The sequence below is a fragment of the Protopterus annectens genome, chromosome 6.part0 (assembly GCF_019279795.1).
Source record: "Protopterus annectens isolate FY-2018-M chromosome 6.part0, PAN1.0, whole genome shotgun sequence".
Lineage (NCBI taxonomy): Eukaryota > Metazoa > Chordata > Ceratodontiformes > Protopteridae > Protopterus > Protopterus annectens.
The window spans coordinates 475,804,531-475,817,710 of NC_056737.1; the positions used below are offsets into that span (position 1 = coordinate 475,804,531).

General features: G+C 44.8%; 1 protein-coding gene across 1 annotated transcript in view; it reads left to right on the plus strand.

Moving 5' to 3' along the window:
- Positions 1–13,180, plus strand: part of EXD1 (exonuclease 3'-5' domain containing 1) — a 1,269,330-nt gene that overhangs the window by 842,508 nt on the left and 413,642 nt on the right. The window contains exon 8 of the mRNA XM_044074207.1: positions 12,277–12,357. Within this exon, the coding sequence (XP_043930142.1) occupies positions 12,277–12,357 (81 nt within the window). The remainder of the gene's footprint in view (positions 1–12,276; positions 12,358–13,180) is intronic.

Sequence of the window (13,180 nt, forward strand, 5' to 3'; positions counted from 1 at the left end):
AAACAAAAGGTTTAGCCATGGGTGCTCCTTGTGGTGGAAGCTTCGCCAACTTAATTATGGCTTTTTGGGAGAAGCAATATGTCTTCAATAATAATCAATTCTCAGAGTCCATTTATTTTTATTTGCGTTATCTGGACAATATTTTTAAAATTGTCAAAGGGGGACGTGAACCATTTAGTGACCTGGTACATTACTTCAATAATACCACAGACTTTTAAGTTTCACTACTGAATTCCATCAAGATTGTATACCATATGTGTATGTCCTTTTACGTAACAATCAAACTAGAAAATGTTACACGGCCACTATCTATAGGAAGGTGACTTACTCTAATTTCTGCATTATTCTAGTTCCCATCCCAATCACCAAAAAAGATCGGTGGTAAAAGGACAACTCGTCAGAGCAGTCAGAATGGTTTCAAATAATCCTGAATTTCTAAGTGAATGTGAATTTCTGAAAAAACTTTTTAAATCAAGGCTACCCAAATTGGTTACTAGAAGAACTATTTTTCTGAGGTGAAAGACAAAAAGAGCATCAGGACATTTCCGGCCTATATTAAACCGCCAAAGTTTAACACCTACATCCTTTGTTGTGAATAATTTAGAACCACTCGCACAGAATACCGATTATTCCTTCACTTTCATAACCCCATTAAGTAGGGATGCAAATATATTCAAATATATACTAACCAAAAATTGGAATTTGATCTCAATTGATGAGAACATAAGACCTATACTAGCTAGTTCCCCTAAAATCATTTACAAAAGGAGACAGAACTTAAAAAAAATCTGTTTGAATATAAAAGTAGCAATCATTTAAGAATGAAAGGCATGTGTAAATGTGAGGCCTGTCCTTATTGCAGATACATAGCTACAGGTAATAACTTTCAGATTAGACAGATGAACTTCACATGTAGAAGTAGATATAATTGCAATTCTAAGGGCATTTTATATCTAGCAAAATGCAGCCTTTGTCCAAGTTTCTATGTAGGGAAAACAGACAGAAAGCTAAGAGAACGATTATATGAGCATTTATATGCCATTAGAAAAAAAAATCGATGACGCCCTAGCTAAACATATAACCCAGAATTCTTTCCTATTTAAGGTCATCGATTATGTCAACGTTCAGGACAGATGAGGGCCATAGTCCTTAAGATTACAACTACAGGAACTTTTATGGCAACTTAGATTAGATGCCTTCAGGCAATGTAGTATAAATGACATATGCTTCATAGCCTATATTCTGAAATTAAAAAGCTTAATGAGATTAAAAAAAGCTCATAATTTTACCATATTTTTATTATTCCTTTCATTTAGTGTTGAAATTGACTCATTTAATTTTTATATTCATCAGTATATGTATGGAGAAATAAATTCAGTAGGAGAGGCAACTTTAATTTATTCTAGACATCATATGGTTCAAAAGTATGTAATTTTGTAGTCAGCTGACTATATCATGTGACTGCTGTATATATAAAAGGATGTCGTGTCCGTGTTTTTACTTGTCTGTTGAAGTACAGACATTGTTATGTACGAAAGCGCTAACAAATTTCAGTGTGTTTTATTGTGCATCTGCGTTTCTTGCCTTTTTTTTTTTGTTTTGCAAGGATTATCACAACACTTCTAGGGACAGACCTCCCTCTCTTGGTACCGGAGGAGGTAACTCTAATACAATGGATGTTGCCCAAGAGGCAGAAACGGACTGCAAAATCAGAACTTTCATGGTACCTTTGCCAAAAAGCCCTACCAGCATTCCTGAATGATTGCCTGACTGCTGCACTCTGGAGGTGAGTTGAGGGGGTGCGTATTCATGCATCTACAACCCTGGCAAAACATAACAGATTCCTGGGTGCTAAACATAATTCCCAGAGGCTACTCAATTCCCTTTTAAGTTTCCCCAGTAAAAAAGAAAGTTCCCGACATTCCACCCAGTCAGTGAGAACCTGCAGCAGCAGAAATTTCCAAGCTGTTGGAAAAAGAAATAATCTAAATGGTCCTCTGAGACCATTTGGAGTCTAGAATCTATTCATTGTACTTTTCTGGTGCCTAAGAGATCGGAGAACCTCAAAGCCATTCTAAATGTGAGTTATTTAAATCAGTTTTCAAAAAAAGACAAAATTCCGGATGGTCACAATCCAGTCCATATGGTCTCTTCTGAGTTAAGGTGATTGGATATGCTCATTAGATCTCCAGGACACATGATGTCATATAAAGATAGAGAAGTATTCCAGGAGGTTTCTCTCTCTGGCTGGGAGTCGGTCCTTACCAATCCAGAGTGCTGCTCTTTGGTCTCCGCACAGCCCCCAATGTGTTTACTAAGATAATGGCAGTTGTTGCAGCATGTCTGCGCCTGCTAGGGATCCAAGTTTTCTCATATCTCCACAATTGGCTCCTCACTGCTACCTCCATGCAACTCCTGTTATACCATCTGGACCTTTAGTTCCACCTAATGCAAAACTTGGGTATCATGATAAATTGCTACAAAAGCCACATGGACCCATCACAACAAATAGAATTCATTGGATGCCACCTAGACTCAATGTTACAAATTGCTAAATTACCCCACTCCAGAGTACTCCTCCTACACCTGTTAGCCACACAGATACTTTGGCTTCCTTTACCCTCAAGCAGCCAAAAAAGAAGGAAATAAATGGTGTAAAATTCACTAGTAACCACCAAACATACACCACTGGAAAGGAGAGTCCTTGGACAAACGGAAATACTTGAATAAACAGAAAAAACTTTTATTTAACGCACAGTCAAGCACAGAAACTTTTTCGTCACACTTAGACTTCATCATATTAAAAGAACATAACTCCCCCCCCCCCCCCGCCTTTTATACTTCCTGTGGTTGTCACTAACCAATCAAGTAAAATACTTCATTAAACTGAGTTAACATACAGAGTTAAAACATTTCACATAAACAACCCTTTGGAATATACCAACTTAATTTTCAATATAATCATAAAATTCATGTACAAAATGTTAATAAAACAGTTAAAGTACATTACAATACAAATAAAAAAACTCTATGTAAAAAACAGTGTGTGAAAACACTTTCATTCTTAAGACTTTTACTCATGCCCCCTCTAGTGGGACAACCTCTGTAACATAGTAATAGTGCTTATAAGCTGGGAACTTTCAAACATCCTTACAGTTTTGCAGCTCGTAGTATTAAGATAGGGGCTATATTAATGTGTCCATTAAGGCCAGGGAAGCGATTGGCTTCTAATTTAACTTGTCAAAAAAGCTCTCTGTACTCCAGTTGCGCTTCCCATGTCCATCTCTTAGATCTATAAGGACTTTTTCCAAAATAAAAAAAAACTTAAATTTTGCCTGAATACAGTTTTTAGTGTGTTTGTATAGGGCATTGGTTTCCATCTTAATACTGATATCCCTATGATGCTCATTGATGCGGTTCCTTAACCTTCTTTCCGTCTTCCCAGTATAGAATGCATAGCAGGAATTACGTACTGAAATATATATAACCCCTGTAGGGTTACAATTATAAAAGGAATAAACCGTAACACCATATTCCAAGCAGGAATTAAGAAGTTATGTACTCACCATAACGTTCCATCTGAAGTAGTTAACTTCATTTGGTCTGCAACCTGTGGGATACGGATCCGATCTCGGATCCGAGCCGGCAACTTTACAAAGCTTAGATCCGAGCTCCTAGCTCCTCCCCTTACCCATAATCCCCTGCCAACCCTGACTGACCTCAGATCTAGTTTGCCGCGCTTCTGAACAGCAGCTAGATTGCGAGCTCCTGGTCTTTGGTCAGATAAGTCCTTGTTTCATAATTTTTTCTCTTAAACTTGTGTGAGTGTTTTGTGTTGGTTAGGTTCCCTTTTGTTATAACCCTATTTTTAGATAACTTTTCTCAATTTTAGTCAAATATTTCTCCTCCCCACCCCTCGCTGGTCGTAGTCTGTGTGTCTTAGTGTGTTTGGGGCCTACTGAGTGAGTTTTTTCTTTTTAGTTTAATATGTCTGAGGCCCCAAAACCGATATTTTCTAAGTGCACTGAGTGTGGCCATAAGCTGTCCCCAGCGGATGGCCACACTCGGTGTGTCCAGTGCCTTGGGGTTGAACACCTCTCCTCTGGGTGTTCTATCTGCGTGGCGTTCAACCCCAGGGCACTGAAGGACCGGAGGTTGAAGCTTATCCTAGCGGGACTCTTGCCCCCGGATTCGGTTTTGGCCTCCGGTGCTTCTGTGGCCTCCTCCCAGGCTTCGGTGGCGGCCACTCCTGCCTCTCTCCCCCTGGCCGGGAATCAATCTCGCTTCTCTGCGCCGGAGGAGTGGGAGGCCAGGAAAGAAAAAAGGAGGGAGAAGTACCACAAGCGGTGGGTCGAGGCCTCCGCTTCGGGGGGGCCACCCCTCAACAGCTAAGCAGGCTTCTCCCTCCAGGGCTTCTAGGTCTCCTCCTTCTCGGCTCCGGTCTCCATGCTTCTCACCGGGACCCGAGGAGGAGTAGACCCGATCTCCGTCGAGGTCATCGAGGCGGCACTCCCGGCCAGCTTCGGTGGCCTTGTCGAGATCCACCCGTAGCCTTTCGGATGCAGATTTGGACCGGATGATGCGAAGGTTCATCCAGGCCCAGCTGCAGATGGGAGTGCTCCTGCCTCCCCCCCCCCCCTCCGGGGGGAGCTCAACACCCTTCTTTGCCCAATAGCTCCTTCTCCGACCCGCTTCCCGGGTTCGGAGCGCTTGGAGCCGGGCAGCGTTGGAGCCGGGGGTGGGTCGGCATCGACAGTATCAGGTACTTGGCTCCGACTCTTCCTTCGAGTCTGTCGGGTCCTTCCTTGTCAGATCCGAGCTCTCGGAGCCGTGGTCTGAGCTTCGGATCCAAGGGGGTCAGTGTGCCTTCGGCTCCATCCAGGTCGGAGCACACTTTTCCTTTGGATCCGATGCTCTCGGCGCCGGTTCCGATCCATTCATCAGAGCCGAGCGAGGGTCTGCTCTCGGATCCCTGAGAGAGCAGCTCTCCCTCGGCCTTCGATGTGGTGGAGAGCACTCTGTTGAGTGCATCCAGGCCCCCGGTCCTTGCTTCGGTTCCATCCCGCACTTCCTCTCGGCTGGGTCAGGCTTCCATCACCCAACCACAGGGACAGCCTGCTTTGACGTCTCAGGTTGTTCCCCTGGAACAAGGTGTGGCTGGTGAGACGTCCTCTGACAGCCCCCCCAAGGATGTTCCTCACAAGCGAAAGTGCAGGAAGAGGCACGTGGACTCCCCCAAGTCCTTGACAGAAGACACGGATTTGGATGAGGGGGAAGGCTCCCCAAGGTCACCCCCCGAGGATGTCTACTTTGGAGACGTCATGGAAATGCTTAGGATAAGGGGGGGGTCCACCCCCAAGGCTTCCTCGGACGAATCCGTGTTCCTGGAGGCGTTCGAAGCAGGCCCATCTACCTCTTGGGTGTCCCCTCCGGCCGACCCCTTAGTGGACCTTATTACCACTAGGACGTGGAAGGAGCCGGACACTGTGGAGCCAGTCCCCAAACGTCCAGACAGAATTCTAAGCCCCCCCCCCCCCCGAGAAGTCCCATTGGAGCAAGATGCCATGTTGGTGGCGGCGGCCACCAAGAGGGAGTTAGCCCAAGAGAGTCCCTCGGTCCATCCCCCGAGCGAGGAGTCTCGCTCGATGGACCATCTTGGGAAGCGGGTCTTTAAATCAGCGACCTTCGCTGTAAGGTCCCTGAACTACATGGCACATGTGATACGGCTGCAGCGAGACCTTATTAAAGAGTACGCTGCATCGCCCCCGGAGTCCATGTCGGCGGAGGACAAACAGTTGTACTCCACTCGCATGGCCACTCTTAGGTCTATATCCAACACCTCTATGCGGCTTGTATCCCACGTTACAGAGGGAGCTGCTAGAGCCAGCGGAGCGGGCCTAGTTATGAGGCGTCAGGCCTGGCTCTGACATTGTGATTTCGCGGAACCCTTCAAGGCGTCCTTTGCGAATGCCCCCTTCGATGGTTCTGCCCTATTTGGCAAGACAGTTTGCGAGACTTTAGTCCAGAGCAAAAAGGACGGGAAGACGTTGTCTGCCATCGGAGTCCGCTTCCCTGCTCCCCAGAGGAATTCTCCAGGAACCAAAAGGGACAGAAGAAGATGTGGTTCCGAAAGTCGCAACAGTCCCAGTCCGCTCCGGACTCCCAGTCCTTCCGCGGCAGAGGAGAACAGGGTGGATGCCGCCCTAGAGGCAGAGGGGGCCCAAAGAATTTTGGGGCCAGAGAAACCTTCTCTGATCGTCGCACGCAGCAACCCTGAGGGGTTGCCCGACTGCTCCACTCTGGAGGCAGTCGGGGGGCACTTCTCGAGGCACCTGGCAGCTTGGGAGTCCATTACAACAGACCGCTGGGTGCTTCGTATCATATCCAGAGGATACAGAATTCCCCTTTCCTACATTCCCTACACCCACGAACACCTCCCCGATGTTCCACCCAATCAGAGGGAGGCTGTAGCTGCAGAAATTCAGCAGCTTTTAGAAAAAGGAGCTATCCAGCGCGTCCCCCCAGGCCAGTCCGGATCGGGTTACTACTCCAGGTTCTTTTTGGTGCCAAAAAAGACGGGGGACCTAAGGCCCATCCTCGATCTTTCCCTGCTAAATCTGTCAGTAACCAAAGAAAAGTTCCGAATGGTCACTCGTCATTCTATTCTCCCCCTCTTGCGGGAGAACGACTGGATGTGTTCGATAGACCTCAAGGACGCGTACTACCACATATTGATGGACGTACGATCCAGGAGGTTTCTCCGCTTCCAGCTGGGAGCCAGTCATTATCAATTCAGGGTCCTTCCCTTCGGTCTCACCTCAGCCCCCAGGGTGTTCACCAAGGTATTAGCAGTGATAGCGGCCCACCTGAGACTCCAGGGAATGCAGGTTTTCCCGTACCTGGATGACTGGCTCCTCACCGCTCCGACAAGGCATCTACTATACTTAGCCAGGGACCACTTCCTCAACCTTGCTCCACAACTAGGGATCACTATAAACGCAGACAAGTCCTCTCTCACCCTGACTCAGGTGATAGGTTTTATCGGGGCCAGACTGGACACCAACAGGCAACTAGTCTTCCTAACTCCCGACCGGTTGCACACATTGAGGGCACATGTGCGGGCCATCTTTTAATCTTCGAAACCTCCGGCGGGATTGTTTCGGAGGGCCCTGGGATCCATGACAGCCGCAATAAACCTTCTTCCCATGGCGCATCTGAACATGAGGATTTTACAGTGGACTCTGCAAGTCCAGTGGTCCCTTCATCTGTACCCCTTGAGTCACCCCATTTCTCTCAGCAGGGCCTGCAAGAGGGCTCTCGTTTGGTGGCTTCAATCGCCAGACCTCCAGACGGGGATGCCCCTTTGCCACGACCCCCCCTCTCGCCACAGTGACCACGGACATCTCTCGTCTTGGGTAGGGGGGCATTATTCGGGCAGGACGGTCCAAGGCATGTGGAACGATTCAGAGACCTTATTGCACATAAATGTTCTAGAGATGAGGGCAGTGCTGTTGTCGTTGCAAGCACTTCAGAGCCTTCTGCCTACAGGAACAATTGCGATCCAGACAAGACAGTATGTCTGTGGTATGGTATATCAACAAACAAGGGGGAACCAGGTCTTACCCACTCTGTCGAGAAGCCATGAGAGTGTGGGAATGGGCGATCTCCACCAACCGCTTTCTCATTGCAACGCACATTCCGGGACGGACCAACATCCTGGCGGACAGACTGAGTCGCACCATCCTTTCACCTTACAAGTGGTCCCTCAATCCTCAAGTAGCGAGTCGAATTTTTGCCATTTGGGGGCAGCCCTGTTGCGATCTCTTCGCATCTCCCTCAAACACGAAATGCAATAATTACTTCGCTCTCATTCCCCCTGCCGGGGAAGCCCCGAGGGATGCCTTGGTGCATGCTTGGCCACCCGGTCTTCTCTATGCCTACCCTCCTCTTCCCCTCATGCTGAAACTCCTTCAGAAAGCCAGTCGGTTGGGGAGCAGGATGATCCTCATTGCCCCATTCTGGCCTCGCCAAGCTTGGTTCCCTTACCTCTGGTCTCATCGAGCGAATCTGCCCTTTCCCACCCCCCTGGGGCTCCCACTTCCCGACCTGGTCAGCCTCAAGCTTACGGCTTGGCTGCTCCAGTTCCACTTGTAGCTAGGACTCCCGGTATCTCATCTTCATTTAAAACTATCCTAGTAGCAGCGCACAAGCCCTCTACTAGGCAGGTCTATGGTAGTAAATGGAAGCGTTTCTCTATCTGAGCGGGACGCCATAATTTGGATCCTTTTACAGCCCCCTTGCCTGCGGTGCTGGATTTTCTTTCAGGACTTTTTAATGACGGAGTTAGCAGCTATCTCTCATTATCACGTAGGTACGGAAATGGGTCCTTTGATTACTACAAAATTGTGCAAAATGTTCTTAAAGGGCACCTTTCTTCTTAGGCCTCGAATAAAGGAAAAAGTACCTCCATGGGATTTGACCTTGGTATTACAAGCCTTGACGGCCTCTCCCTTCGAACCTGCGGCTTCAGTAGACCTCAAATATTTGTCTTGGAAAACAGCCTTTCTAGTGGCTATTACTTCAGCCAGGAGAGTATCTGAATTACAAGCTCTTTCTGTGAAACCCCCATACTTAGCTTTTCACAAGGATAGGGTTTACCTCAGGACCAATCCCTCCTTCCTCCCAAAGGTAGTTTCTGAATCTAGTATTAACCAATCTATCAATTTGCCGGTCTTCTTTCCTAACTACCAGAACAAAGGGGAGAACAGATTACATTCTTTGGACGTGCATAGACAGCATAGATTTTACATTCATAGGACATCTGGTCATAGACAATCTGATCAGCTGTTCGTCTCCTTTGCCAAATTTAATCTAGGTAAACCAGTCTCGAAAGTTTCCTTATCGAAATGGATTTCACAGTGTATCATCACGGCTTATCAAAATTCTGGCAGGCCCGCACCTCAAGGAGTTCGTGTCCACTCAACTCGGGCTATGGCTACATCTGCCCCCTTTAAATCCAGGGTTTCCTTGGATGATATCTGTTCAGCAGCCACTTGGGCCTCATGTCATACCTTCATCAATCATTATAAATTGGACATTATCTCCAGAGGAAGAACTTCTTTTGGCTCCGCAGTGCTCCGGAATATTCTTCCATGAAGGCCGCCCAAGGTTTAGGTAGCTGGGGACTCTGTCCCACAGGTTGCAGACCAAATGAAGTTAACTACTTCAGATTAAGAAGTTATGTACTCACCGTAACGTTCCATCTGAGTAGGTAAACTTCATTTGTCTGCAACCGTTCCCCCCCTCCGTCCCCCTGACCTTCAGATGTGTTTCATGACATATAGTGATGTACCTTTCGATAACGTAGTTAGTTATCTGCTATAGTGGTTGCAGGCAAACTTGATCTGAGGTCAGTCAGGGTTGGCAGGGGATTATGGGTAAGGGGAGGAGCTAGGAGCTCGGATCTAAGCTTTGTAAAGTTGCTGGCTTGGATCCGAGATCGGATCCGTATCCCACAGGTTGCAGACAAATGAAGTTTACCTACTCAGATGGAGCATTATGGTGAGTACATAACTTTTTAATTCCTGCTTGGAATATTAACCCTCCCCTCATTCAGAATGTGGACACATTGGAAACACGATCCGCATTTAAAGGTTCCTGTCCTTCTAGTGGTTGCTTCCCCTGTCCCACCTGAGTTCCCTTTCTCTAGCAATTCTTTGATATTGTTCCATTTCTTGTATGTTATCTGAAGTTTGTTAGACTTCAAGGAAGAAAGGTCTGTGAAATCTAAAAATGTCCTCCATTCGTTAAAAATAATATCTCTACAAATCTTCGAATCACCATTATATTCCATAATAAAGGCTCTATCAAACCTCATCCCCATGTCTTCTGTTGGGGGTACTCTGGTAATTGGTGGTCCTTTACTCATAAAGGGTAAAAATGCCCTCCTCATTTAGACATAACCTCTTCCTGAATAGTAAGAATCAACTCTTCAGGATACCCCCTTTCTAAAATGAATTTCAACAGGGTTTCACATTCTGTCCGAAAGTTGCCTTCATCGGAGGTCAATCTACTAGCCCTAATAAATTGTCCCTTAAGTATACTTCTTTTGTAGGACATAAGGTGTGCACTAGAAAAGTGCAAAAAAAGAATGTGAGTATGTTTCTTTTCTATAAACAGTTGATTTAACACCATCCTTAACCTTATGTATGGTGACATCTAAATAATTCATCCTGTCCATTGTTACTTGATGTGGAAATTTTAAAAAAACTAGTAGTAGTTCCAAGTACACCCTGATGTACAACAACAACTGATTGCCTAGGCGATTCCATTTTTAATAACTTTCAGCTGCCTCTTCCTTAAGGGCATAGAGCAGATATTGATGGAGGCAAGAAAGCCTGCTAATAAAAATTTATGTATTGGCTAAGGGAAAATAATTTCCAGTTGGTGGAAAGCCAGTAACCGGGGTCCCATCAAGGATTTTGCGCCTCTGTTAAGTACTTGTGCGAGTTATCTTCTGGTCTCTCAAGGTTCATCTTGTAGCCATTTCAGTATGTCTGCTCCTCTTTCTTTTCTCTCTCTCTCTCTCTGTTGTTAAACAGTTTCTGAAAGAAGATTTGCATGAGAATCATTCATTACAAATTCCTCCCACTTGATCTCACTTTTGTGAGGGGAAAAAAACAACTGTGTCACCATTTGAATATGCTTCCTTGGCTGATTTGAGGTTCATTACTTGGAAAACTGTCGAGTATCTGAGTTGCAAGCTCTTATGGTGAGGGAATCCTATCTGTTCTTTGATAGAGGATCACTTTGTGATCCAACCATTCATGCCCAAGGTAGTTTCTGTGTTCACTTTGAGTCGAGCCTTCAGACCCCCAGTTTTCTGCCTAGATCCTAAAAACAATAGAGAAGAGATTCTTCATACCCTAGGTGTGTATAGGCAAATCTGGTACTATCTTGACAAAAGAAAGCTAACCAATTATTTCTTCTTCTGAAACAAAGAAATGTCAGCTTGTGCCTAAACAGACTATTTTTAGATGATTGTCCTTGACTATTGTCTTTTGTTACTCTCACTATGGCAAAACTATTCCAGCCAGTGTTTATGCACATTCCATCAAGGCCTTGGCTTCCTTGATAGAGTAGTGGAAACGGGTGTGCTCTAGAAGCATTCTAGAGGTGGCAACTTGGTCCTCGTATATTTGGTCTTCATATATTTAAAAAGCTCCTCACACTGGATTCCTTCTTCAGGTCAAGAGCAAGCTTTGCTCTTGGAACATTATTCATCCTCCTCCCAGGTTGGATATTGTATGGTAGTCTACCCATAGGCTAATACAGCAGTGAGAATGCTGAACATAGTATAGTCAATTGCACTTTCTTGTAACAGTAGATGTTCAAATTCTTCATGGCTGCAGTAGTCACACCTATCTATCTACCCACCAACCTCCTGTTGTATACAGTTAGTGATGGTTACAGCTGTTTATTATTGTTGCTGCTGTAGTTTTTGCTTGTGTTAGCCAATATGAATTCCCCTTTATACACCGGGAGCAAGAAAGTCCTAAAGATTTTAATTACTCTGGCTGCTGTTATACTTCCCTACAAAAAGGGCTTAGCCTATAGGCAGACAGAAGGGCTTTTTATGAGGGGGTTAGAGTTTTGGCAAGCTGGCTGGTTGCTGTATCCTTCTCAGGATACAGTCTATAGGCTACTGCAGTAGTGCAGAATTTGAAAATATGCTGTTATAGATAAGTGTAACTTACATAAACCACTGTACTTCATTCTCTTAGTGCTGCCAATGCTCACCAGTGAAGTATTAGCAGTGCTATAGTGATATTTTGCCTGAATGACCCAAGTAAAGATAATGAAGACTATTTCTGTCATATGTTTTGTGTCTACCAAGTTTATTTAATCTGTGAAAAACAACGGTCTTGCTCATGTGCATGTCTTCTTGAGCTACTTTCATTCTGAAATTTGCAAACTTTCTATGTATTGGACCAAACGTCTTTAAGGATTCTGAGGAAAAGTTTGGAAGTTAGAGAGCATTTAATGTGCAGGTTTCTGTAGTTCAGCATTTTATCAACTTTCTCGTCTCTTGTCTGTGTTTTCAAAAAAAAAAAAAGAGAGAGATATTGTCTGTAGAATTTCCAGTTTTGTAAAAGAGCAACTTTAAGTAGATTTATAACACAGTTAACTTGTTTGTGGATATTTTAGCAGGTTTTACACCTAGATGTAGTATTTTTAGTTGCCACTTCAGAACCTGATGAACTTTTTTTTTTCTAGGTGATACATGACTGTCGCTGTATGTCAGACTGCCTGTTCCATCAGTATGGTGTGAGTTTGAATAATGTTTTTGATACACAGGTAAGGCACTGCAAAATGTTGTTGTTGTTGTTCCTGTTGCCTGTCAAACTTGATACTTTTTGTCAAGCTGCTCATTCATATTCATTTCCTTCACCTGAGTTAGTCATCTGAGAGGGACCATCATTAAAGCAGCCGTAAGTGGTTCGTGGTTTCTACTTTGTCATGCTTATTGGTAGCCAAAGCATGCCGCACCTTAGTGTGATGTAATCATTAGGCTTTACCATTTTAAAGACAAGTACCTTCATATGATTCCTGGTCTCCACTGGGAATTTTCTGCAGAGAGCAAGCCCATGAGCCCCACTCCTAAAGACAGCAAAATGGTGTTAAAACTAGGCATTCGTCTTCTCCCCTATGCAGGCACTTATACTGCTAGTTGAACTTGGGTTGCATGGAATGTTGTACGGGCTTTCTGTATGTCAGCAGAGATGGTTTGCAAATGTTGAGACCTGTAGAAATTGAGTTGCTACATACATTGTACATTTAAGCTATATTTAGTTGATTTAATGTCTCTTATTCTTCATGAAGCACTCTTGCTGCAGTATTGTAATAGTTTGTTTTTTTACTCATCGGTGAGTGCGTTTTAGCTTTATATGTAGTTGAAATGCCTCTCCAAGTGGAATACCAGTCCTACTCTACTACTGCTTTGTTGTTGGCGTATTTCCAATAAAAAAATGGGAAGCATGTTGTGTCATCAAAAGTAATTTTTGGCAAATGCAGAAAGAACAAGTGCTATCCTGAAATTACTTTCACAGACAGTGGAGTTTGCTTTTTTTTCTCCACTGTTGTGCGACCTCTGAGTTGGTATGTATAAGTGTGGTGGTCT